The following is a 25,355-nucleotide window of genomic DNA, read 5'->3' as shown; positions in this document are numbered from 1 at the left end:
AGAAACATATTGATTAGTCTGTTTTTATTGTTTGCTGCTATAGGAATGTTTAATAAAAATAACTTAGTCTGTACACCAGGGTTGCAAATAATTCATAAAAAATTATGCAATTAATAGTTAAGTTAAGTTTGAATTACATAGATTTTCAATTTGGAACCCCTCCATTCAAAAAAAAAGTTTTATCGCAAGCAAATACGGGTTTGAAAAAAATTTTATCTCAAATATTGGATTGAAGAAATAAATGTAATCTCAAATACTCGATTAAAAAAAAATAAAATGTAAATTAAAAAAAATGTTTTAGAAATTGTATATTTTCGCGTTTGTGCTTTACCATTTTCAACAAGAACAAGCCATCATCTTTCATATTCTAGAGCACTAATCGACAAATAGAGATTTAACATTTTTTATTTTATACAATTTTTCAATATTCAACTGTTAATTCCAAAAGCAGAATTAAAAATTTTAAATTTATTTTAATGTTTAACCAAGATGTTGGAATATAATTCTCAAAGCGGAATTAAGGCTTAAATTTTTTTTTTTAATTTTGATTAAAAAATTCGCAACCCCGGTATCCACTTAAAACTTGTGGCTTGCAGAAGTTCATCTTTTCATGCCTTCTTAATTTATATGTATTATTATCTATTTGCTTTTAAGCATTTATTTACTATTATTATTATTTATTTATTATTATTATTATTATTTATTATTATTATTATTTATTTATTATTGTTATTTATTTATTTTTATTGTTTATTTAATATGTCTTTTTTATATTAATTTTTTCTATGTATTATTACAGAGTTGCAAATAATGCATTAAAAAATAATTTAATTAACATTTGAAATAGTTTTTTTTCTTTTTATTTGTATCAAAAAAACAGGATGAAAAAAAAACGTCAGAATAAAAACCAAAAAAAATCATATTAACTAGTAGTTCAAATTAAAAATAAATTTTTACCAGATTAAAAAATAAAAAAGAAAAGTATTAATCCCAAGCATATAATTAAGAATTAAAAAAAATATAGAAATTGGTTTAGAATTCACGTTTACGTATTTCATTCATATTATAAATAAAAAAAAAAATTAAAAACAATTACATCTAATTTTTAATCCCAACATCGGTATTAAAAAATTAAAATTTTATTTTTGATGAAAATGTTTTTAATTATAAAATTTGCAACTCCTGATTAATTATTTTTTATGCTTGTTTTATTTATTTCAGTGCTTATTTTAGTTAAATGATGTTTGGAATTTTTAATTTTTATAATTAATTTAACTTTTATTTTATTATTTTTAACAGCATTTAATTTTTCATAAACATTTATTTTATTATTTCTATATAAATTTTGGTTAAATGATGTCAGTGTTTTTTTATTTTTATATTTACTTTTATTTATTTTATTTTATTCTTTTTAACAGCATTTGATTTTTCATAAAATTATTTTTAAATATTTTATTTTATTTTGAAATCATTTCACTTTTTATCCAGTTTTATAACAATTTACTATTTAACAAACTCGAGATTTCCGTATTGTATATTATCTTTAATCTCATTTTTTACATCGTACAAAATTAAATCTTAAGCTAAAACTATTATAAACAACTTTTCATTTTGTAAAAAAATGCAATACAAAAAACTCTAATTACATATAATTTGTTTTTGATAGTGGGCGGATAAAAATTCGTTTAGCAATTTTAAATAATTATATAATATTATTTAAGAAAAACAATAACATGACATGCCACAAATGTACACAGAATTTAGATTATTTAATATCTTCATTGTTAAGTTCGTTTATCATTATTTAAGTAGTTTTATATTTCAAAATTTTCTGTGATTGCGTACAACTTGTAAGCTTACATAAATATATGTATATAGCATATAGGAGTTTAGTACATTAGTTACAGCATCAGTTGATAATGTCTTTATCAAACTATTCGAGGTAGTTATGCCAATTGTTTAACATTAATACATTCATTGGAAAATTCGGAAAATTTTTTCTTGCAATTAAAATTCTTTTTAGTTTATTTAGTGTTAATAGTCATAAAAGGAATGTCTGCGTTCGCTGAAAATACAAAGGGATAATAAGGCAATGCAATTTGAAACTTTAAAATCCAAAATGATGTGGTGAAATGGAATTTAATGCAAACATCAAATTTTTATTTTTTTTTCAAATGAATCGTTAAATTGTTTGTTAAATCAGCGCATACGCACGTTAGCCCTTAATCCAATGAATGTTTATGGATTGTTATGTAAGTATTAAATAATCAGCTGTTATAAGTTAATGTTGTATTAGCCTAAAAGTGTTAAAAGCAGCATGTTTTTGGCATTAAGATAAATACACTTTAATGCGATGTACTGTTATTTGCGTTAGATGCTCATGTCATTTAGCATGTGTCAATGCGTTTGTTAGGCAACTCACGTCGCGCGGGTGTCCTCATCGGAGCTGCGCCTACAAAATGCACTTTTAATTATTTTTTTACTTGCCATTAGTATAAACGTAATACTCACCTTGCATCTTCGTTGGCACGCATGGCTACGGCAGCCACTTCAAATATGCCTATGAAGAAGCAAAGCATTAACGGGCCGAAGATCGCACCCTGCCAGCCAATCCAATACATGCCGCCGGCAATAGCCAAACCAGTCAAATATGGGTGTCCACCGCTGAAATTAAAAAAAAAATAGTGATTTTCATAAAAAATAAGAAAACACGTTAACTTCGGCTGCACCGAAGCTATAATACCCTTAACAGGTGTATTTTTTATAACAAAAAAGCGTATAAAAAGATATACAATATATATTGATTTTTATGAACTGCTGTTGGCAGTTTATATAGCAGCTGAACAATTGGTTCAGATCTATGCAAAATTTCGTTAAGATACCTGGTCAAATAAAAAAAATGTTCATAGAAGAACTTCATTTTGATCGGCCGGTTTGAATGACAGCTATATGCTATATGCGGTAGGATATTACAATATATGAGCAGCTTTTGTGGGAGAAAAGGGTGTGTACAAGATTTCAACCCGATATCTTAAGTTTTTAAAGGGAACCGGTTAGCGCATATAAGGGCGGGCAGATAAACAATAAACACCAAATCGACTAAATTCGTCCCGGTGCTCATTTTTGTGTTTACGTTTTCTTCTGAGTGTTATAAATTTTTTGCCAAATTTAATATATACTGTTCTGGGTATAAAACTATTTACACTATAGCACAAACTTACCCCTTCATCTCCGCATAGATGGCGGCCTCGAAATACGGTGGCACGAAGAATTGCAGTAGAAAGAGCACAAGTCCGGCATAGAAGCGATCTTGCGCCAACCACAACTCTAACAAAGCCGGCAGCGAACACCAATAGCTGCCCAAAAATGGTGCTGCCGACAAAATGGCCGCCAGCGCCGATGGCAGGAAGACAATACGCGCGCCAAACACTGTATGCACCAGCCATGTGAAGAGACCGGTGAATATGGAACACTTAAACATGGAGATTAGTACGCCTGAAATGGAATTCTCCAAAGCATCGGCGATTTTAGAGCCGGACGTTGAGAAGCCCAAATATTTGGTAACCTGTAGTGGCGCATATTTCGTATTACTGCTCGAAAGCAAATAGAATAGCGCGGTAAAGAAGACAATCTGCGTGCGAAAGGAACAAAAAATTTGACAAATATTAAATTTCCGTATAAAATGTGTGTGTATCAGCAGATCACGTACCATATCGAGTATGAACTCCACACACGCTTGACCGCCAGACAGTAGCAAAGATAAAATATCACCCGTAAAGCTCATGATCATCGAGAGATTCGTGCGTATGATGTGCCACAGAGATTCAGCCACTTCCAGTATGGTTTGTGTGTTGCTCTTCGCCCAGCCGATAATGCCCTGTTTTGCCACTAAAACTAGCTCTTTAAAATGTCCTTTATTAAAAACACATTGCAATTGGTTAGCTTCTGAAACATGCAGTGAGCAATGAGCAAGTACAACAAGGGGGAAAACGAACCAAACGAAACGAAAATCCTTCATAGTATACATAAAAATAGGAGTATATGTATGTACATATGTGTGCATGTACATTGGAAAATATCGTTGAGAAGTCACAGAGAGTCCCGTTATCATTGCATACTTAACACGCTGATATACTTCGGGTGTATTTAAATTAAATTTAGATGGACTTAAGATGGAGCGCGAAAGTTTCTTTTCTAACTTTGGTATACTCACTTTATTATGGCGTAATAATATACTTTTCTTAGGGCGTTTCTTCAGGAAAGCCTCGCATTGGATAAGTATAGCCTTTTCTGAGCTTCAAACTTGGCATTGTAGAAAGTCAATTAAGAGTTTATGGATGTTAAGACTTAATAGAAAGTATGTGCGCTTTTGTTAGAGCTTAACAAATGTGAAGTATTATTATTTGAAAATAAATGATATGCGGAAAAGAAAGCACTTATTTTCCGACACCGATGTTTTTGTAGATGAAGTTAATTTAATTGAATTGTTAAAATTTTCTCAAAAGTTTTTGACTTTTATTATTTTTCTTAGAAGTGTTAAATATAATTTAAAAAACTCGCCTTCGTTCGAAAATGTCGTTTTTTACGAACAGTATTGCTACATAGTATAAAGAGTATGTATGAGTATTAATGTTGCAATGTGTAAAATATATATATACATATGTAAATTTTTTAAGCAAATTGTTAGTACAATTGTCATTGCATTTGGGTCATAAGTGGATTAAAAAGTTAAAACACAAATGAAGCAACTACATGTGGAAATTTTTAACTTACCAGGATTATCAACAATTTCACCGAAAGTCGTTTTGAGGGCATCTGTTGGCACACGTGGTCCATAAGCCGAGTCAGATTTATTAACATCAATCCAGTACTGTATTAAACGATCCCAGACATCTAAAATTTGTTCCTTTAGCTTAGTGGCATGTACGGAATCGGCTTCGGCTAGCCAATCATCGATGTACGTTTCGATTTTCCGACGCCCATAATGATGCGCATTATCCAAGGCATCATCGATGGATGACTGTATATTCTCAGGTAATATATCGATCAATTCCGGACGATCAGTAATTGTTTTGTTTATCAGATCTTTGCCCAAGTAAGCAACTTCAATGGTTTCCGAATAGATATTGACACAGAAAAATACGCCAAGAAAGACGATAATTAACAACATGAGTATTATCATCAGTATAGAAGTGACCAAGTCAACAGAGGACTTTAATGAATCGCGTATTATGGCGTTTATTTTGTAATTCAATTCAAGCACACCGGGCAAACAGAGCGGCAGTACGGCAGAATGATGTTCAATAGCCCAACTCTGAGGGTTAATACAAAAATATGGTTTAATTTGAAATTATTGACAATTAAAAACAATCATACCTTTAAGTTTTCATAGGCTTCATTGATTTTATTTGATATGAACGCCGTAAAGCCAGTCACATTGCCCAATGTGTATAACAAATGCAGCGATATGGGTATGGCGGCCAATATGAACATCCAAACATTGCGATACAAAAATGTTGCTACGCATGCGTAGAATAAGCATTTGAAGTAGATGCCACTTAGGTGTGGCACCTCATTTTCATCTAACAACTCAGTATTGTCCAGCGAATCCAAAGTTTCGCTCAAGGAGACATCTTCGACGTCGGAATGCAAACTTTGCTTCTTCACACTGATGTTGCTTACTGACTTTTCAAAGTCAGTTTTGTCTAGCAACTTTTTTAATTTTTCTATACAACTGCTAGATCCTTCCGCAGTGCGCATATGGTATATAATTGATACACCTACATACAACATTATCAAAATAAAGGCAGGTACTTGTAGTGCGCCTAAAAAGCTGCAACCATAACTAACTATAGCCACCCAAAGCGACTGGCCAGCCATGACGAACTTGGTGCTATTTTCTGGTTTCCACAAGAAATATACCGACGTCAAGTATACAACAATTATTGCAATTAACTGTAAAATAAATATTGTGAGTGCTTTTTAGAGTTACCGCATTATGGAAGTATGAGTACTTACCAGGTAGATATTAAGAAAACCTATTAACTGCACGAAAGTACTATGCGAGAAAACTACAAAACGCCAAACGGCACACAGGAACCCTTTGGGTGCATATAGCACCAACAATTTGATACAAGTAGCTACGCCCACGCCTGCTGTCAGCAATTGCCAGTGTTCGTGCAGCCAACTCACCACTAAACTACCACAATGTTCGGTAGCTTCAAGCGGTGCCAAACATATTGATACCAACACATTAGAGTCACGTTGCTCCAAGCGCTCAAACCAACCATTCAGCAATTGCGCTAAACGTCTCTTGAAAGGAAAGAGCACTGCTCCCATCAGGAATGCCCAGAGTAAAGGACGCACGAAAGGACCTAGTATAAAGCAGACGGCAATAAATGCTGCAATGCCGGCAGCTATTAAAAAATTGTACATGGCTGCTTTGAAGGTTTCATGATTCTGCGAACGCATACGCATCAACTTGTTAAGAACGCTGTCGAAGGAGCGATCGCGCCTAATCGAGTCGGAACGATTCATTTTGTGTGTAAAAAATATGTACTGCTGTCGGGCATGCAATTAAAGGCTGCAAAAGAAAATAAATTTTAAAATAAAAATTGAACACAATATAAAAGTTTGGATATTTTAATTTACAAAGGTTGTTCCAGCATTTACTATCAACGATTTTACAAACACATGTACTTAAGCATACATCATCGCTGTAGCATATACATAGATATTCAACTAAAAATAGCAAAGTTTTACCACAGATATGTGACCAAATGCGTGCTGATGACGTACGCCACTTCGGCCACACCTACTGCCTTAAATTAATAGCTTGGCTTATACGGATAACAACTAGAATTTCGCATCAATGCCTTGGTTTATATTATTCACAAACTAGCAATGGATGACTGTATATCAAATATATTTCAGCAAATTATACTCAATCAACAGAACGAGGACACAAAGATGACGTCAGTGTACTTGTCAAACGTTTCAAAAAGTTCGGCTAGTTGATTTGGCCTTTCGGTTCTTCAGCAATAACTCACTTATATCGTTGTTGTTACACTGCTTTGCAATACTATGCTTTATCCGGCTTAATTTAGAATTCCATAATTAATTAGAGCATAATTTTATTCACTTGGTACTTTCGTTCGTATTTAATCAATTGTTTTGTACCGTGTTTATTTTGTTTACATCAGTTAGCATCCACTTTTTATGAAACCATTCAGAGTTGTCGTGAGCTCATAGCAGTGTGGATATCAGCTGTTGTGGACACTAACTACAAATTTAGTATGATTTTTGAAGATTTGAGTACCCAGTACTAATTAATTTAAAATATATATTCTCAAAGCAAAGGAAGCGAGTAAAACTTAAAAAATACATATCATAAAATATTTTATAGCAATAAATATGTTTAATACTGATTAAGAAACCACTAAAAACTGTCCACAAGTAATCGGTTCGGCAACATTCCTCTTATAAACTATTAAACAACACTAATCTGTACCGTCGGCACTTTATAAGAATTTCGGCAGTTAAATATCTCAAGTGGTGAACACAATGACTGCGACAGACTGCAGCAGCACGACAGTGAACTGAAAACGTCGTTGTTCATCTTACTACATGTACATTTTGAGAAGCAACAACAACACAATGGCCGGCATGTACACAAAACAACGCAGTTGTCCATTTTGTATGTACACAATTTCGTTGTGGCCATACTAATTCCTTTCACTTGAATGAAATTTTAATATTTTGTTCAAAGTGAAATTTTTTATGCAAAAAATAAGTAAATAGGTCAATATTTTTGCTTTAAATTATCAATTGTTATTAAAAATGATATAATAGAGCTATAATATAGCTATTTTATGCTTTTATATGTAAAATAACTTGAAGTTTGTTAGAGCTGTGAATAATTTTACATTTTACATATTAGTGGCATCACCGCTCTACCTCATCTCTCTATCTTCCATTTTACTGTCAACTCTACTGTCGTCGTACTGTCGTTGGCAAAAATAGGGGGATATGGAAGTTATCGAGAACGACAACTGTCGGCCTGCAGTCGTGTAGTCGTGCAGCTGTCAAAATAACAGTGTCCATAAGAACGTGTGTATTTTAATATTTGACAGATGTAGTTTGCAGTCTGTCGCTCTCTATGTGTTCAGCGCTTCATACGGCGTAGGCTTTTCTAGAGAGCGTTGATCTGATTGAACCTTTTCTATAATCAACGTTCCCTGATGTTTCCCTGCACGGTCAAGATAAATGGTGGAGTTAGGAATGGCAGGTGTTTTACAACAGGTGGGTATATCCATATGTAAGTACATATGTATCTATGTAAGCATACATTAAATATACATACATACTTATGTATACCTAAGTACATTTTAAATTTGTATATACATACATACATTTCCGGTAAACCAACAATACTTCAACGATGTAGAAAGTGTTATAATGAATCCCCCCAAGGAACCAGTACGCAGAGAATTAAATTACTTTTTTTTTAAACGAGGTAGTTGTTGTTAAATAAATTACTGTCATTGTATTTCAATATTTTTTTTTGTATTAAAGTGCGGCAATTTCCAGACATTGTTGTTGGTGCCACATTAGGCAGGTGCGAGTACCTGCTAAGATCAAACATTTTCACGTTTATTTTTACATTTGTCCTTTTAGATCTTACTACCGGTCTATATATGTAGATATATGTTGAAACCTGACCTTGGGTGTGTATCCGACTCTGAGTCCATATACATCTCATGTAGTGAAGAATCAAGGATTCACAAATTTACTTTACATTGCTTAGCACCTAAATCGACATCGATGTTATATTCAGTATTCGAAGAAGGAAATCCAGCTAGACAACTTTCGTTTAATAAACGAATCTTGTTCATTGTGCAGAAAATCGACGTGAGGGTAAGTGAATTCCATGCTGAATTGGGCAATCAGCTAAGGGCCCATCTTGATGAGAATGATGAGAGGGGAAGGGTCATGGCTATAAGTCTTTCCACGATGAAATGCCAAACAATACTGATCACAAATAACATGACAGGTTGACACGACGAGTGATTTGTTCAAAAAACGCTACTAATAAATTATCTCTATTTGGATCACCAGTTATTTCAGGAAATTTTCTGAAATTTTGATCTTATTTGTAGTCATTTTTTTACTTACGTAATCGGCTTCCAAAACTTTAAAGAGTTACGGGGGATATTTCAAACTATCGACTTTGCATTTTATTAAAGTAAAATACATATGTTATAAATATTGAAAAATAAATAAATCCGACAAATACTTTTGAGTTATTCGAGGATTAGCAAAGAGTTTTCGGGTGTAAAATTTTTGTAAAATTTCAAATGCGTTTTCCGCTAAACTATGTCTTTTGAACTGATGAATGAACAGATTTTTGAAAACATAAAAAACTAGTGGCAGATCTAAGGATTTTTTATATCGATTTTTTTATAAACAATTGACTGTTTGCTTTTCTGAAAATTTTAAAAAAACTTCTGATATTTAAAAAATCCAATTTTTTTGTCTGATTGATTTTAAGTGAATCTTCAAATTATAGGGATGGTCCCGGCAAGAAGCTTCGGTGGAAATTGAATCAGCACAACACATCGTTTTTTGAATGTTCTCCAGCAGATCACATGAAATTCTGTAAATACGCTTTATTTTTATTTAAATATTTATTAAGTAAAATGCTTCTTCAAACAACAGACTTGTTTTGAAGTATGGTCTTTACATTGTTCCACTTTATAGCTCCTCAATCCTTGTCGTTAACAACCTCTTTTCGGCGTTCACTGCTTACTCCATCTTCGGTGCACATTTCACCACGTCTAAACTTAGCATACCAATCCTTGATGGTTGATTTTCCTGGGGCAGTGCCCGGAAATTCTTCATCAAGCCAATTTTTGGCTTCGTCTGTATTTTTTCCCTTCAAAAAGCAATATTTTATCAACACGCCAAATTCCCTTTCATCCATGTTTTTCACAATTCCTTTTCACATCCAAAAACACATAACCCGACAGCTGTCAAATTTATACACGCGCCTTTTGAAGGTTAGTGCGGGTGTTGCCGCATGATAAATTCTTTGAGTGCTAAGACGCCTATCAAATCTGCTGACTACTTTTATTATCATCAAAATATTGGGTTTTATTTCAATTAAATTTAGTCACATATACATCGTTACTTTTCTTCAAGCTAATCGAATATTTTTATTAGTTCCCATTAAAGTTTTGGCTTTAAAGGTCAGGCGAGAGAGAAAACAAAGAAAAAATTTAATTATTTATCTAACGTCATTATCATTTTATTTATTGTTAATACCTAAAAGGCAAGTTGAGAAATATAATTTTAACTATTATTTGAAATAAAACTAAAGTATTTTCTTGTCCAAGAGCCTCCTTTTCTTTTAGCCGTTGTATGAAAATGAAGAAATGCTCGCAGATATCAAATTCTGCACACTTTCCATTTTTTCATAGTTTCAATTATTCTTAGATCAGTGAACGTAGTTTTATGTTTCTACGTTCTCTGTTTTATTGGACAGCGGATATTTTCTCGCGATGTAGGTGGCCTAGTTCTATTCTCATGACAATGAGGTCAACGGAAAAGGACGGACTTGATTGTTTATTAGGTATTTCTCACAATTATTTGAAGAATTTTAATTGCTATAACAGTTAGTGTTTCGAATAAAAATATCACTCATCCCATATTAAAATACGGTGTAGTAATTAGGTGGATGGCATTATCAAAAACGTACTCCATTAATCCCCTGGTAGAGGTGCAATGGGCCTGCTCTCTTGAATGAAAATTACGTCAACAATGGCTCTGGAGAATGCCTTCGATATCCGGCTAATATAAATGCAAATAAAGTGATGCAATGCTTAGGGCACAGCTGCTCGTAATTTTAGGACGTTAGAGCCGGAATCGACGTAACACTCGACCTTGTTAATGAACTCAAACTAAATTGACAAAGAGGCCGAGAAAAAGATATACATAAGGAATTAAATACAACGTTTTGATTCCCCAGTAGAGAAGAATGGACCAATGGTTCTGTGATCGACAGTTCCGACGGTAAAATCATCATTCCAACGGAGTGGAGGTCTTCCTCTTCCTCTGCTTCCCCCGGCGGGTACTGCGTCGAATACTTTCAGAGCTGGAGTGTTTTCGTCCATCCGGACAACATGACCTAGCCAGCGTAGCCATTGTCTTTTAATTCGCTGAATGTCAATGTTGTCGAATATCTCATACAGCTCATCGTTCCATCGAATGTGAAATTCGCCGTGACCAACGCCCAAATGCCCATAAATCTTTCGCAGGACCTTTCTCTCGAAAACCATATAGCAGGACGGGAATAATGGGCGACTTATAGAGTTTGGTTTTGGTTTCTCGAGAGAGGACTTTATTTCTCAATTACCTACTCTCTCCAAAGTAGCACATGTAGGCAAAAGTTATTCTGCGTTGAATTTCGAAGCTAACATTGTTATTGTTGTTAATACTGGTTCCAAGATAGACGAAATTATCTACGACTTCGAAGTTATGACTATCAACAGTGACGAGGGAGCCTAGTCGCGAGTGCGACAACTGTTTGATTGATGATAGGAAATATTTTGTATTGTCCTCGTTCGCTACCAGATCCATCTGCTTCGCTTCTTTATCCATTCTGCAGAAAGCAGAACTACCGGCGCGGTAGTTGAGGCAAATAATATAAATACCATCTGCGTACGCTAACAGTTGTACACTCTTATAAAAGATAGTGCTTTCTCTATTTAGTTCTGCAGCTCGAATTATTCTCCAAGATTAGATTGAAGAAGTTGCACGAAAGGGAGTTGCCTTTAATGAATACTGGTTTGGTATCGAACGGCTCGGAGAGGTCTTTCCCGATCCTGCCAGAGCTTTTGGTATTGCTCAACGTTTTGCGGGGATATCAAATTGAGACATTGCGGCTATAGCCAGCTCCTTTTCGTGCTGTCAAACGCAGTTTTAAAATCGACAAAGAGGTGGTGTATGTCGATCCATTTTCCACAGGTCTTTTCCAAGATTTGGTGCATGGTGAATAAGTATCTCGTCAGTTGTTGATTTTCCAAGCCTAATTCCACAGTTGCTGTTAACTCGGCTATAACCACGTAATCGGTGGCTACGCCAATAAAAAAGATGAAAGCAACACTGATAACGTCCAATCAGTTTCCTTTTTCCATCATTTCCTTTTTTCCATAGCAGTTGGCTCAGAATGTGCCCTTATATGAATTGGGCAGAGAACACTTAAATTACAATAATCGGGCATGCTTTCGTCCAACCATATTCTATAAGGAAGCTGATACATGCTCCTAATCAATGCTTTGCTGCCGTATTTGAATAGCACGGCCGGCAATCTATCGACTCCCGCCGCTTTGTTGTTCTTCAGGCGGGTGATTGCTATTCGAACTTCTTCATGGTCGGACAATGGAACACCTGCTACATCGTCATCGATTGTAGAATCGGGTTCGGTTCTTGAAACCTTCTGTTAGTCCCCGCGTATTTTCGTAGAAGTTTCGAGCATTACCACTGTCGGCCAGCTTATCAAACTCTTCGTACTTACATACGTATTTCGGCCACTCTCTTTTTTTGTCTTCAAATGCGTTTCACTTCCCTCTTCAGTTTTCGGTATCTATCCCATCCCGCGCGTGTTGTGGTTGAGTGTAATGTTGCGAGGTAGGCAGTCTGCTTTCTCGCCGCTGCGACTCGGCACTCCTCATCGTACCAGCTGTATATTTGCATTTTCCGAAAACCAATAGTTTCGGTTGCAGCTGTACGGAATGAGCTTGAAATGCCGTCCCACAGTTCCCTTATACATAGCGAGAGTGCAAATCGAGTAGAAAATCGTGGGGCTGTCTGTTGTGATTGCAGCTTCTCCACGTCGAATCTTCCTTGCGTTTGTTGACGTGCGTTTTTTCCTGCACAGAGGCGTGTGCGTATCTTGGCTGCAACTAGTCCGAGTCGATGTTAGGACCTCGGAGCGTACGCACGTTTAAAATAATGGAGACATGTCTTCCGTCTATCAAAACATGATCGATTTGGTTGGAGGCTTTTTGAACAGGAGACGGCCAAGTAGTTTGATGAATTTTCTTATGCTGGAATATAGGACTACAGATAACCATACTTATTTCAGGACCCGGCGAAATCGATCCATTTGGGCATGTTTCCTCATGGAGGCTGAATTTGACGACCGTTGTGCCAAAGATACCTTCTTTGCCCACCCATGCGTTAAAGTCGCCAAGCACAATCTTGACATCGTGGATTGTTGCAGGCTGCCCAGAGGATACTCTGTTGTGAGCTGCTTGTGCCATATGTAAAAGAATCGTTTGTAGCCACTCCCAAGTGAATAGCAAAGTTTTACTTATTTTTTCTTTAATTTTTTATTTAAAAATAAAACAAATCTATTTTCCAGTAAATTTATTTGATTTAAGCTCTATTTTATACAAAATAATTTTGTTTAATATTAAATTTTTCTTTAAAATAAAATACAGTTGTAAGTTCGTTAACCAACTTAAACAATATACATACATTTAAATAATTTTTTAAGTATTAACTCTTTTATTTACTAGAGAGATTACTTCCTTTATTTGTTTGTAGCACAAATAACTTAAACTAATACGTTAGACAACTTTTTTCCACATAATTAAAATATTAAAATTAGGCAATTAATATTTTTAATATTTTTTGCTTAAACAAATGCTCACACAACCGATTCGTTTTGCAAAATTGCAAAAAAACTGTAGAAAATACTTTAACGCTTTATAATATCGTCAATGGTGCTTACTTACACGTATATAATTGTAAATATTTTTGATTTTCCTGGCATAGATATATGTTAAGTTTTAATTTTTATTACTTTTATGTAGGCTGCTAAGTAAAAAATCATATAATCGCTTCGAAAAATATCTCAATTATGTCTTTTGAATATATCACTTAGAATGTTTAGCTCAATATTTATTATTTTGCGAACAGCAAAGCCTTGCAGAGTTGTAAATATGTATATAAATACATACATATATGGTATATAATTGTATATGTATATATTATTTGTCATACTGTTTGATTCAGCAATTTTTCTGAGCATTTGCGCCTAATGCCACTAAAAGAGAAGCACCAAACCTTTGGAATTTGAAAATATTTCTAAATGAATTATGTAATTGAACCGGTGTATATTACATATATTTCCAAACATTTTACGTTATTTTTTTATATACATACATAAATAACATTTCTCACTCCCGAATTGTTCGTATAAAAATAGTTAATGTAAATCTTCGTATACATTTCTGACACTTTGCGCACAAAACTATGCTACGCTACACGCTAATGACAGAACACACGTTGACTAACACTGCATAATACCGACGATTTACGCTGCTTAAACGATTACTTGACGCGAATTTTTACTTGTGTTTTGGGTCTTGAGGCAACTTAAAAGCTAAGTTCTTGCAAATTCGAAAATTTGTGTATGAATACCATAAACTTAAGTGTAATAATAATGCCGAAATAAAAATGCTGAGCACATTTTATCAATTATTTGTATGGAAACCATTTGTTCGCATACATTTAGCGAGCACTGTACCACTTACAAATACTTAGGTGTGAGGTGTTCAGCCCTCATTGTCTGGTGAAGTTTTTGCCGTTGATGTGGTGGGCGCTTCCACGCTGGCGTCCGGGTCATTTGTCGAGAGATCTTCGCCCGATGAGATGGTCGAGAGTGAACGCACTGGCAGCGCGGCTGGTGCTGCCGCTGCTGTGGTCGCCACCGGTGCAGTTGCCACGGCTGGCGCTGGTGCTGGCACGACGGTGGTGGGTATTATGGCTGCTGCCACTACGGGCACCACAGTCGGTCCACCATCTATGCCGGGTGCTGTGCTGATAGTGCGCGCCAGCTTTTGTTGTTGTCGCTGCATGCGTTCCTTTTCGCGCGCTGCTTTCAATTTGTCGAAATCGTCGCCTTCGTCCTCGACGCCGGGCGCATCCGTGGTTGACTTCGTGTCCATGTCATCGACTGTGGGGCGAGAATGTTAATGTGTGGAATAACTGTTTAGTTCAGATAAAATTTTATAATAATTTCTAATTACCATGCAATTAGGGGGACTTTGATACATATTTGGAAGATTTTTGAGCAAGTCGAGTGTAAAATGTTAGAAAAAGCTCTGTTTACACGCTAGCATTAACTTAGATTACCTTAATGAAAATTTTCGAAAGCTATTTAGGTATTTTTTTGTTTGAAAAACTATATAAACTTTACTTTGTATCATAATACTATTCGCATCCGTCTTCAAATTTTTGAAAATTTAATTTTCCATTATTTTTTATTTTATAGTAAGTATATACTCATACATACATACATATATTATTATACTAAAATACGCGCACATATCGAATCGATAAAAAAAAATTCAGATTCGTACAGCTTTTTTATGGACGCGTGAAGTTTGACCTCCATACGAAAAAAAAGTTTGTCAGCGATTACCATGGAAAAAAATTGACATTTTCGATGTTTTGGGTTTCCTATGTAATCTATGAAAATTTTACAGAAGTATTTTGAGGAGTCCTCTTTATTACGAACACAAGTATTTGACTATAAAACCATCGTGTTAGCATTAGAGAGATAACAGAGAACATCTCTTTTGGATCGATTCAACATATTTTGGTTAATGTTTCGGGTAAGCAGTGTTTGTATCATACCAAAAGACGACGTGAAAGGGAGGTCGCAAAAGAAGTGCTTGGACGCTGCTGAGGGCCCTAGAGGTTTATGAGAATGATGACGAAAATGTCTAACAATCTAGCCAAAGGCGTTTAAAAAAGGACCCAAAGGCGTTAAAAAAAGGCCAAAATTCGCTGACAAAATAGAATCCATTCCAGCCGACGCTTGTAAAAAGTGTATGGCTCAAGAGCCAACTTTGAAGGCGTCCAGGTCAAATTTGATCAGGCAGTATGTAATTCATTTAATTCGGAAGGATGAGTGGCTTATAACGATATTGACAATTGGAAGTTTTTGAAAGCTTGATTTGAATTAATTTATTGGTAATTAAGAAAAAATTATGATAGGAAATATTAATTTTCAAAAACTACGTCATAGCTTTAAATCCTTTGGCTTATAGAATGTTACCAGTACGGTATTCAATTTATTTTTTAACACGACTTATGAGCCACTTCCATAGAACCACAGCTACAAATAATATATTTTTCTTACAACTCGATTGCTCAAAAATACACAAAATATAGGAAAACACTACAAGATCTGTCAAAAGTAAAGAAAATGTATATTACATATACATACATACATAATATTGATCAGATCCAAAAAGTTAATATTTTTGCAGAAAAACGTTGACCAATTAGAAGGAATATAGTATATTCGTAAAATTAAAATATAACTAGAGTTTTAAGGGGAGAGTAAATATATACATACATACTTTAGGGTCTAAATAGAATTCAATACAATATAATGTAATAATATGTGTGGAAAATATCCAATTTTTTACAGCTTTAAAATATGAGCTACAGTGATATAACAACTATTAATTAACAACTAATTTATTTCAAGAGCTATTTTAGAAATTGTATGTATAATCTGGCGATCCTACTGATAATGCTTCAATGATTTGAGAGGTACTGGGAAAATACTTGATAATAATATGATATTAGTAGAAGTTTTTACCATTTTGCATTTTCAAACCTTGTGAAAAACATATTTTGTGTACAGTAATATATATCAGATCTTCGTATGTTAGGTTAAGTTTCGGTGTTGATTACAGTGACGGAAACTACGGAGATCCAACTTGCACAGTTGAAATACCGGTATTTTGTTATATATCAAAACTACCACGATCGAGATTAAGGATCATAAGATCCTTATGTATCGAATCAATTCCAGCCAATTCGCTCGGTTTACCGAATGTATGACCTCCAAGGTGTGTGAAGTCAAATATAAAAGTCGAGGAGGAGAGGCGATATATTTTCAGCCAACTTTAATAATGTTTGACAAAATTTTTTGCATCACTGCTCTCCGCACGCAAAGTCTAGTCATCTAGTACACCGGTAGTGTCTAGATCGGGATATAAAATAATCGGGAATCAATCAATTAGGGTTCAATAAAGCCGAAAAACTGAATAAATACTAAAAGTCGGAAATAGAAAAATGTTGTTTCCAAACCGGTACTATCGAAAGCCAAAAAACCATTCATGTCATGCAGAAGTCTGACCGCTAAATCTTGGTGCGGTAAGCCGAGCTTCATCAGGTAGCTGTATACCATGATCGTGAGACCGAGTGTTACATAAGGAGCGATTACTAGGGTATCGAAGGCATAGAAGAATTCGATGGGACTTTAACTAACGAAGCTGTAAGGACTTGCTTGCGTCTGCGCTGCTGGAGCAATGCTGGTTGACACTGCTGCCGCTTCTAGGATGTTGGCACCAGAATCATCTAGGAGCTGCTACGCATGGAGAAGAGAGTGGGCAGAGCAATAGGTACAACAACAAGGTTTTAAAACATGATAAATTTGCCCAGATACAAATTCGTCTACTAGTCACATTGTACACTGGGCACTGCAGATTCAAGAATTTGACCTCTTATGCAAATTGCCGGTTTTGCCAAATGCAACCGGAAACTCCTGAGTTTCTGATTCTAGATTGTACAGCAATTTGTAGACACAGGCTTAGTGCTCAGCAAGTTCCTGTAATTCGTCTTTGTAAGTATATATGATAGAAGGGAGGGCACAATAGTTCTTAGGCTGTGGTGCAAACGTCAATTATGTTCCATTACATTCAAACGAAACAATAACATTAGAAACATTATTAGTTGAAGGGGTAGATGTAAAGGTATCTCTCTCATCAGGTATATATATATCCTCAATTTGTCGTCGAGAAAATGTCCATTCATTTCAGCTCGTGATCTCGGCGACATTTAGTTTCAACAAGACGACGCCACTTCGCACTTATCGCATCAATCAATGGATTTATTGAGAGAACACTTCGGTGACCACTTTTGGGCCGCTCGATTGGCTACCAAGATTGTGTGATATCACATCGTTAGACTTTTTCCTGTGGGGATATGTAAGGTCCAATGTCCCTATGTTGACAACCCCGCTTCGATTCAGGCGTTGGAGCAAACCATCATGCATGTCATTCGCCAGTTACGGAAGGACCATCTGAGACGTAGCCGTGGTTAACATTTGAAAGAGATAATCTTCAAAAAATAAATGCCCAAGAATGTTCTTCTGTGTTTTTTTTTCTTTAACCTTGAAATGGATCACACTTTACTACGGTAAGGTGCTTCCTCTAAGATACTTGGTTAAAGCGAGGTCTTTAGTAAACAAGCGCAAGTTGAGGCTGCAAGAAGCGGATACTGTTATCTCGGTATTGGAAATAAGTATGAGAATTAAATGTTAATGTTAATAAATTCTTGTCTTTTGGATTCATAATCATACCTCAACCATGTTCGATTTGTTACTTCTCTGCTAGTTATGTTAACTCTTTGGTCAAAAATTTGTTTTTTTTTTTTTGAAAACAACAACCAAATAATCATTTATTTAACATAACAGTGGATACCTCATTAAAGTAGTACCATATAGCATCTATTTGTTCTATATCTACTTGATCTATTACTTTAATTCTACTTGTTTTTTCGATTCTCTACACTCTAAGTTTTGGCGAATCGAAAGCAACTTTATCTACTTTAAATTTTTGTTTTTGAAAGCTAGAAAGTTTATGTTCCACAACACAATATCGAAGGCCAACGGAAAGCAAGGACAAATATTAAATTGGGAGAAATCAAAGGGATTAAGATTAATAGGTTATGTAATTTCTAAGCAATTGAGCACATTACGAAACGCAAAACTAGCTAAATCAAAAACAAAATAAAAACAAAAACATGCCAATAAACAGTTGGGAAAATTGCTACATACATATGTACATATGTACGTACATACATACATACAAACGCAGTTAGGGTGGGAAAGAAGAAGCATGAACACTTTTCTCACTATCAAGAAAAGAACAACTAAACAACAATGAAATTCAGCAAAGTAATATAAATCTTAAAAAAAATTTACCAGTCGACAAATACCATCTGAAAACCTGCGGCACTTCTGGGGGACGTTCTACTGTTGTTTGTCAGAACAAAAAAGACGATTAAATGAAAATGAATGAATTTTGCTAAAGTAAATATATGAACGAAGAACTTTTCATGCAATTGCATTGACGAAACTTACCCTGCTCACGACTGCCCTTCTCCGTATTGACTTGCCGATCGAAGAGCGATTTGGTGCTGGAGGGATCCGCAGGCGAATTCGGCACAGTCTGCACCATGCGTGGACTGCCATTCGTGGGTGCTGATGTGCTCAGTAAAGCCTCTACACCGCCCGGTGGAAACAGCGTTGGCTCGTAAGTCGATTGCGTGCGCATATACGAAGTGGGCCGTGGCGGTATATCCATTGGTTGGGAGTGCGCAGCGTTGCTTGCCGACGCCAAGCCCGGCAGAAATATATCGTGTAAATTTGGACGCACCTGATCGTTGGCACGATGCGAAGTGATCGTAGCCTGTTCATCCACCTCTTCGATAACTTGATCTGTGATGCGCAAACTACCGGGAGGTTTCATGATTAAATTGCCCGTAAGACTGGCCGAACTGGCGCTGCCGGGGAAGCGCATTTTCTGTGTGCCATCATCGACGGGTGTCGTAGAACCGGGACGCTCATCACGACTGAGGAAACGTTTCAGCGCCGATGCAACTGTGTTGACGCGGGACAAAGTGCCACTTAGGCTGGCGAGGCTGGGAGATGAGCCGTGTCGCACCTTGCCATTGCCGGCTGTGAAGTGTATACCGCTGGCATCATCGGCCTGTAGTCCACATCGGTGAATAGAAATAGTAAAGCAGATATGTTAGTGGGATTTTGTTTATGATTAGTTGGTTTTGTTGTATATATACAATAGTTGGATTCACCAGTACTTGAATAACCAAAGCGATATAAAAGACAGCCAATCTTAATAGTTAGGCGTAGTGAGACAGAAATAGTGCGTGCAGTTAATATATAAATCCGTGAGAGAAGGAGACTCACACAGCTGTGAGGTGCGTGCAGTTAAAGTGAAATCCCGGTCCTTGAAATGCGGTGAAGTGCAGTGATTAAGACCTAGTTAGATTTGAGTGCATGCAATAAGATATAACTTAAATGATAATTGTGAAATTTAATGTTTAAGCACAAGATCTGATCAAATTTGACCCGATCCGCAGATTTGATTCATACCAGAGTTTAAAGTCGAGTCTAGTCTAATGATTGCGGAACTCACTTTGTCATGTATATTATAAAGTTAGCAAAGCCAAGTAAAAACCTATGAGCTTTCTTGGAAATCTTCAAATAGAAACTTTAAAAAGTATGTTTTTTTAAATATTTTCCTACAGTTTATACATAAATATTCTATAAAATCAAGCAGACAAGCAGCAATCACGGCAATAACCTCGTTTCGGTTTAAGGGGGTATTCTTGTCTAGGATTTTGAAAAAATCGATTTTTTTAGCATATCTTGAAAGTTTAGGCTTTGACCTTGGAAGGATTTTTCAAAATTCGACTTATTTTCGGAGTTACAGCCGATTTTGGGACGTGGCGTCCGTGTTCACTAGAATTGTCCCCTAAACTTTAAACGCGTTTTTCTCAAAACTGACTTTTTCGGAACGATACCCACGATTTCTCAGGTTCTACTGGACCGATTTACTTGAAATTTTTATAGAGTCTTCTTTATAGGCTTGTCTATGGTTGGAACTAGCCCCATCCCCAAAAAAAAATTTTCCCACTTTTCCGTAGGACCGGCCATTGGGACATTATTCTAGATTAATAATCTGTTTTTTTTTGGTTTCAGATAACTAGGAGGGTTGAAATCATGGGTATGGTCACGTGGAAATTTTTAGAGACACCCCACTTCGTCGGCTCATAATTTTTGAAATTTTTTTCTTTTTAATTTTTTTCTGTACTCTTCTAAAATTAACAAATAACTAATAAAAAAATAGATAGTAAAACTATTGTCTTTTTTTAACGACACTTTAAAAATTACCTGAAATTCATGTTTCTAGACCAGAATACCCCATTAACTGGTTTATTAGCCTACCATACTTAGCTAACCTATGATTTTGCTGATTATAAAAAACAGCTGTCTTAATTTAAACAAGTTTTTAAGGACTTTGAGTATCTGTAAAGTTCTGTGCGATAATTTTACTGACACTATACACGCATAGTACAAGAAACGAAATCAATTAGGAGGTGGATCTTCTTCTACGTAAAAAAATTATCGATATTTCGTCCAAATTAGATTCGATCATTTCTCCATCGTTTTTTAAGATAATAAATAATTTTAAACCTAGGTATTTGTATATACATTGTGACAAAAAAGGACCCGGAAATTGTAATTAAAATCCCCGGGTAAATGATATTTCAAAAAAATGTTTTTTGCTAAAACTGTCCAAATTCCAAAAAAATTTTGTATTTCTAACCAAATTTCGTGTGCGGAATCATTGCGAATGTAGGAAAAGGCTTACGGTGATTCATTTTTATCAGAAACACAAGCCTACGAGTGGTACAAAGCCTTCAAAGACGGTCGAGAGATCGTTGAAGACTTGTCTCGTTCTGGCCGACCTTCGACCTCTTCATTTGATGAAAATATTAAAAAAAAGTGAAGGATATGGTGCTTGGAAAGCGTCAGGCAAGTGTTAGGGAAATGGCAAGACAGCTTGACATCTCTCGCGGGTTTGTTCGAATGATTTTCGTGGATATTTCTTTGGGTATGAAAAGCGTTCATGCTCGCCTCGTTCCGATAAAGCTGGATTTTTTCAAAAACACTACCGTAAACAGGTCTCTTTGGACATGCCTGATGGTGCGAGTTCCCATGCCACATTCATGGAGAGCATTATAAATACTGATGAGACATGCAGTTATGAGTTTGAAATGCAAACAAGTCAACAGTCATCGGAATGGGGGAAACAAAAGAAGCTGCTCAGAAATCTTTTTTTTCGTATTTGGTGCATCATGAATTTGGAACAGACGGTCAATAAGGAGTTCTAATTAGCCGTATTGAGGCGTCTGCGTGTGAACATCCTTCGAAAACGGCCGAAGTTGTGGAAGAACAATTCATGGATTTTACGCTATGATAATTCACCATCGCATCGAGCAACGATTGTGACTGAATTTAAAGGCAAAAACTCAATGAATACCATCGATCAACCACCATATTGACCAGACTTGGCTCCGTGTGACTTTTTCTTCTTCCTCAAACTGAAATTGTCGTCGCTCCGTGGAATTTGTTTTCAGTTGGCTGTGGCATTCTACGTTTGATCCACGGCAATAAATAGTGTTTTCTATATACTTAGGTAGGTTTCTCAAATGTTCCACAAATAACCGTTGAGCAAATAAGAGATTTCCTCGGTTAAAAATATTTTGACTATCATAACTTAAGTGCTAATACTTAGTGGAATGAAGAAAACTCTTTTGAAATATATACATAAGTTAGTATTAAAAAAATAAAAAATTAAATATGTATGTGTGTATATCATCTAATTAAATACTAGAATGAATGTTATGAATGTCATGTTATCATAAAAAATAAAATGTTGTATAAAAATATGCATTTGTATCTCGATTACCAGTGATACTGTGGCAGTCAACGTGTTAAAGGAAAATTTAAATTGAGTTGCAATTTACCCCACTGCCTCATTGCATGTAAACAGAAAATGTTTGCAGGTTAATCAAGTTTAAATTATTCGTTTGTCATTGACGGACCTTTAATCGAGGTGCCACTGTACGCATAAACATATTTTTATGAATGAAATTTAGTAATGCATGCACTCAAATCTATTAAGTTGCTGTTAAATAAACTTTCGTTGGCGAAAAGTGTACAGATAGTTCAAGCATTTGTACAGCTGCAGAAGAAGGAGAAAGAATCAGAATCAAAAGTTAGTTTGAAGGCTTAGTTTGTAAATATTTCTATTGCTTTTTGATATTACGAGTGCAGATCACATCAATTATATATGCATGTAAACGTATACAATCCAAATCCGTAAACTTAAATTTTGTTTTTGGCATTTTACATGCACATAAACACACACAGACATAGATAGTTAGCGATAAGATTGCGTAAAGAAGTCAATTTTGCAACGCTGCGTACGAGCAGCGGTAAATTTAACCCGCGTTGGCAAAGAAAAACGCTTACAAAATATTCAAAAGTGTTTGTAAATAATAACTAAGGTAGAAAACCAGTCACCAAATCGCATGAAAAATGCAAACACTTATAACTAGATATAAATATGTAACTAGCGCATTGCAGTTGAACCGATTACCCATTGCAATGTCTATATAAAACACCAATACCAAATAGTATAATTGAATAGAACATTATAAAACTATGTGAAAGTGCACACCAATCACCGTCTGTTATGGCCAATTATCAACCGCTTGCGATTGTTAACCTCAAAGCACTTTTAGTTACAAGTAGTATGTATGTTTGTTGTTGCGCTAGTTTGTACGTGCACAGTAAGTTTTTAGACAAAAGACGTTAGCAACCCAGTTGGTACTTTCTTTCGCGTTGTACGAGCGCTACTAGTTGTGGATAAGACTAGTGACGCTTGGACCATAGATAAGTTATATATGAGTTAGGTGTGAGTTAAATAAGCCAATTGTTTATCTTGCATATCAAATTGTAGTTATTGTTGTTGTTTTTGTAGCAATAGTTGAATTTTAGATAAAAGTTAAAGTTGTAATTGTTGCTATTGGCATTGTTCTCGCTGTTGACGAACAACGCGTGTTGCCTTTTAATGCATACAGGAATTTTGATTCTAACCTCCTCTTCTTGTGACATTTCGGGAAATTTATAATTAACTGCTTGCATTGGTGTCTGTGTTTGGTCTGAATTTTGAGCTTGCTCATGTAAGGACAAACGCTTGGTTGACCCCCTGCTACCAACCATTTCGTCGATGCGCACGCTCGACAATGTTGTTGGCATGGCGGCCTTGTTCGACACCTCGATTTTCGCCGTTGACGGTTCGGGATGCTCTTCGCGGAAACGTTCGGATGCCACCGTGTAGGGCAATTCGTTAGGGAACACTTCATCCCAATATTGATCCTTGATGAGTTCCGGATGGTCGTGATGCATTTCATCGACAATTAAATAGGAGACCTGCAGATTACGATCCACCATCCAGTTGACCTGTTTATGTAGATAAAACATAATGTAAATAGAAATCTTATTACATAAAAAAATACGACATTATAATCGAAATGTTAATTTTCCTTTTACCTCAAAATCATCGTCATCCTCACCGAACGGATTGATCAGCGACTCGGCCACTTTCAGCCAACCCATATAGAAGAAGAACTGCAACGTTGTGAAAACTGGAAAATATATATCGATCTTTTGAAATGCCTGCTTATCCTCCGTCCACTGTTGACCCATAACCGAGCAGAGAAAGAACGAGTATACCGCCAATGTGACCACTTGTGTGTACACGAGCGGCACACTGATCGTATCGTACGATATCAATAGACCGCATTGACCGCGAAACTTATTCAATTCATCGATAATTGTTTTCACAGCAAAATCATCACGTATGCGTCCCTCCTTTCGTGCTCTTGTTATAATACTGGCCGCCCATACAATGGGTAACCAATGCTTTGAATGACGTGGGAAACCCTTATTCATACTCTCGATGATCGCTTTCTCATTATCATTCAAAAGACCGGCATCCACCAGATGTGTTAAGTCGGGAAATCGTTTCTTTACGCGCGGCGATACATTAATCAATACCATCGTCAGGCAGAGACAGACATAACGCATAATGGTACGACGCATAACACGTCCACGTTCGTCCTGGCCATGCACGTTGGAGCTAACGAAGACTGCAATCGGATCGGGCCATGGTATGCTGGTGTATTGATTCCACCAACGTGTCATCACGATTGATACATAGAAACCCAACACGAATGAAAGCGGTATCAGATCGCTGTAACTGTAGCAATACTTTGCAACGCCTTCGAATATTCTGTGTGGTTTCGAAATGGAGGAAAATCAAGATTAATAGTTGGTTTCGGTTCTTAAAGACAGTCCGTTTGTGAAACAAAAGGAAAGCATAAAATGTTATATTATTGCTGTTCAAAGCAGTCTCAAAATCCTTAATAGGTCTGTAAGGATGCTAAAGAATATGGGTTCAAGTTGCTGAAATGACCTTTTATACTGAATATAACTGGGGTCCGGCCCCAATCTCGACAGGATAAATGATAGTAAAAAAATAGTTTGATATACACAAAAAAGTAATGGTTCGTCCTAAAACAAAATAATTTTTAATCAGAAACATAAAATG

General features: G+C 35.7%; 2 protein-coding genes across 7 annotated transcripts in view; both read right to left on the bottom strand.

Moving 5' to 3' along the window:
• Positions 1-1,509: 1,509 nt before the first annotated feature.
• On the bottom strand, positions 1,510-6,537 carry LOC120767932 (transmembrane protein 245). The gene is made up of 8 exons (XM_040094296.1): positions 6,019-6,537; positions 5,377-5,955; positions 4,774-5,314; positions 3,710-3,912; positions 3,222-3,631; positions 2,512-2,664; positions 2,423-2,452; positions 1,510-2,065 (listed from the first exon to the last, which is right to left on the bottom strand). Exons 1-8 carry the CDS (start codon positions 6,535-6,537, stop codon positions 2,035-2,037), a joined length of 2,466 nt encoding a protein of 821 aa, XP_039950230.1. The 3' UTR covers positions 1,510-2,034.
• A 7,135-nt stretch (positions 6,538-13,672) lies between these two features.
• The window catches only part of LOC120782203 (bestrophin-1), a 59,017-nt gene continuing 47,334 nt past the window's right edge, over positions 13,673-25,355 (bottom strand). For 3 of the 6 annotated variants that reach the window (XM_040114473.1, XM_040114392.1, XM_040114554.1), the window contains exons 4-8: positions 24,296-25,037; positions 23,840-24,205; positions 19,232-19,859; positions 19,073-19,123; positions 13,673-15,022 (exon numbers count right to left, since the gene is read on the bottom strand). In XM_040114473.1, the coding sequence (XP_039970407.1) occupies positions 14,622-15,022; positions 19,073-19,123; positions 19,232-19,859; positions 23,840-24,205; positions 24,296-25,037 (2,188 nt within the window). In that variant the 3' untranslated portion in view covers positions 13,673-14,621. The remainder of the gene's footprint in view (positions 15,023-19,072; positions 19,124-19,231; positions 19,860-23,839; positions 24,206-24,295; positions 25,038-25,355) is intronic. The other 3 variants (XM_040114716.1, XM_040114631.1, XM_040114792.1) reach the window with 3 other exon arrangements.

Source organism: Bactrocera tryoni, chromosome 1, assembly GCF_016617805.1.
Source record: "Bactrocera tryoni isolate S06 chromosome 1, CSIRO_BtryS06_freeze2, whole genome shotgun sequence".
In the NCBI taxonomy this organism is placed as follows: domain Eukaryota; kingdom Metazoa; phylum Arthropoda; class Insecta; order Diptera; family Tephritidae; genus Bactrocera; species Bactrocera tryoni.
The sequence above is the reverse complement of the archived record's forward strand: the minus strand, read 5'-3'. Positions and strand labels throughout refer to the sequence as shown.

Excerpts from the sequence above, each read along its gene's own strand:
- LOC120767932 (XM_040094296.1), bottom strand. The coding sequence starts at position 6,537 with ATGAATCGTTCCGACTCGATTAGGCGCGATCGCTCCTTCGACAGCGTT. Across the intron at positions 5,956-6,018 it reads GTTTTCTTAATATCTACCTG|TTAATTGCAATAATTGTTGT; the intron begins GTAAGTACTCAT and ends TTTATTTTACAG. Across the intron at positions 2,665-3,221 it reads ATCTATGCGGAGATGAAGGG|CGGTGGACACCCATATTTGA; the intron begins GTAAGTTTGTGC and ends TTTTAATTTCAG.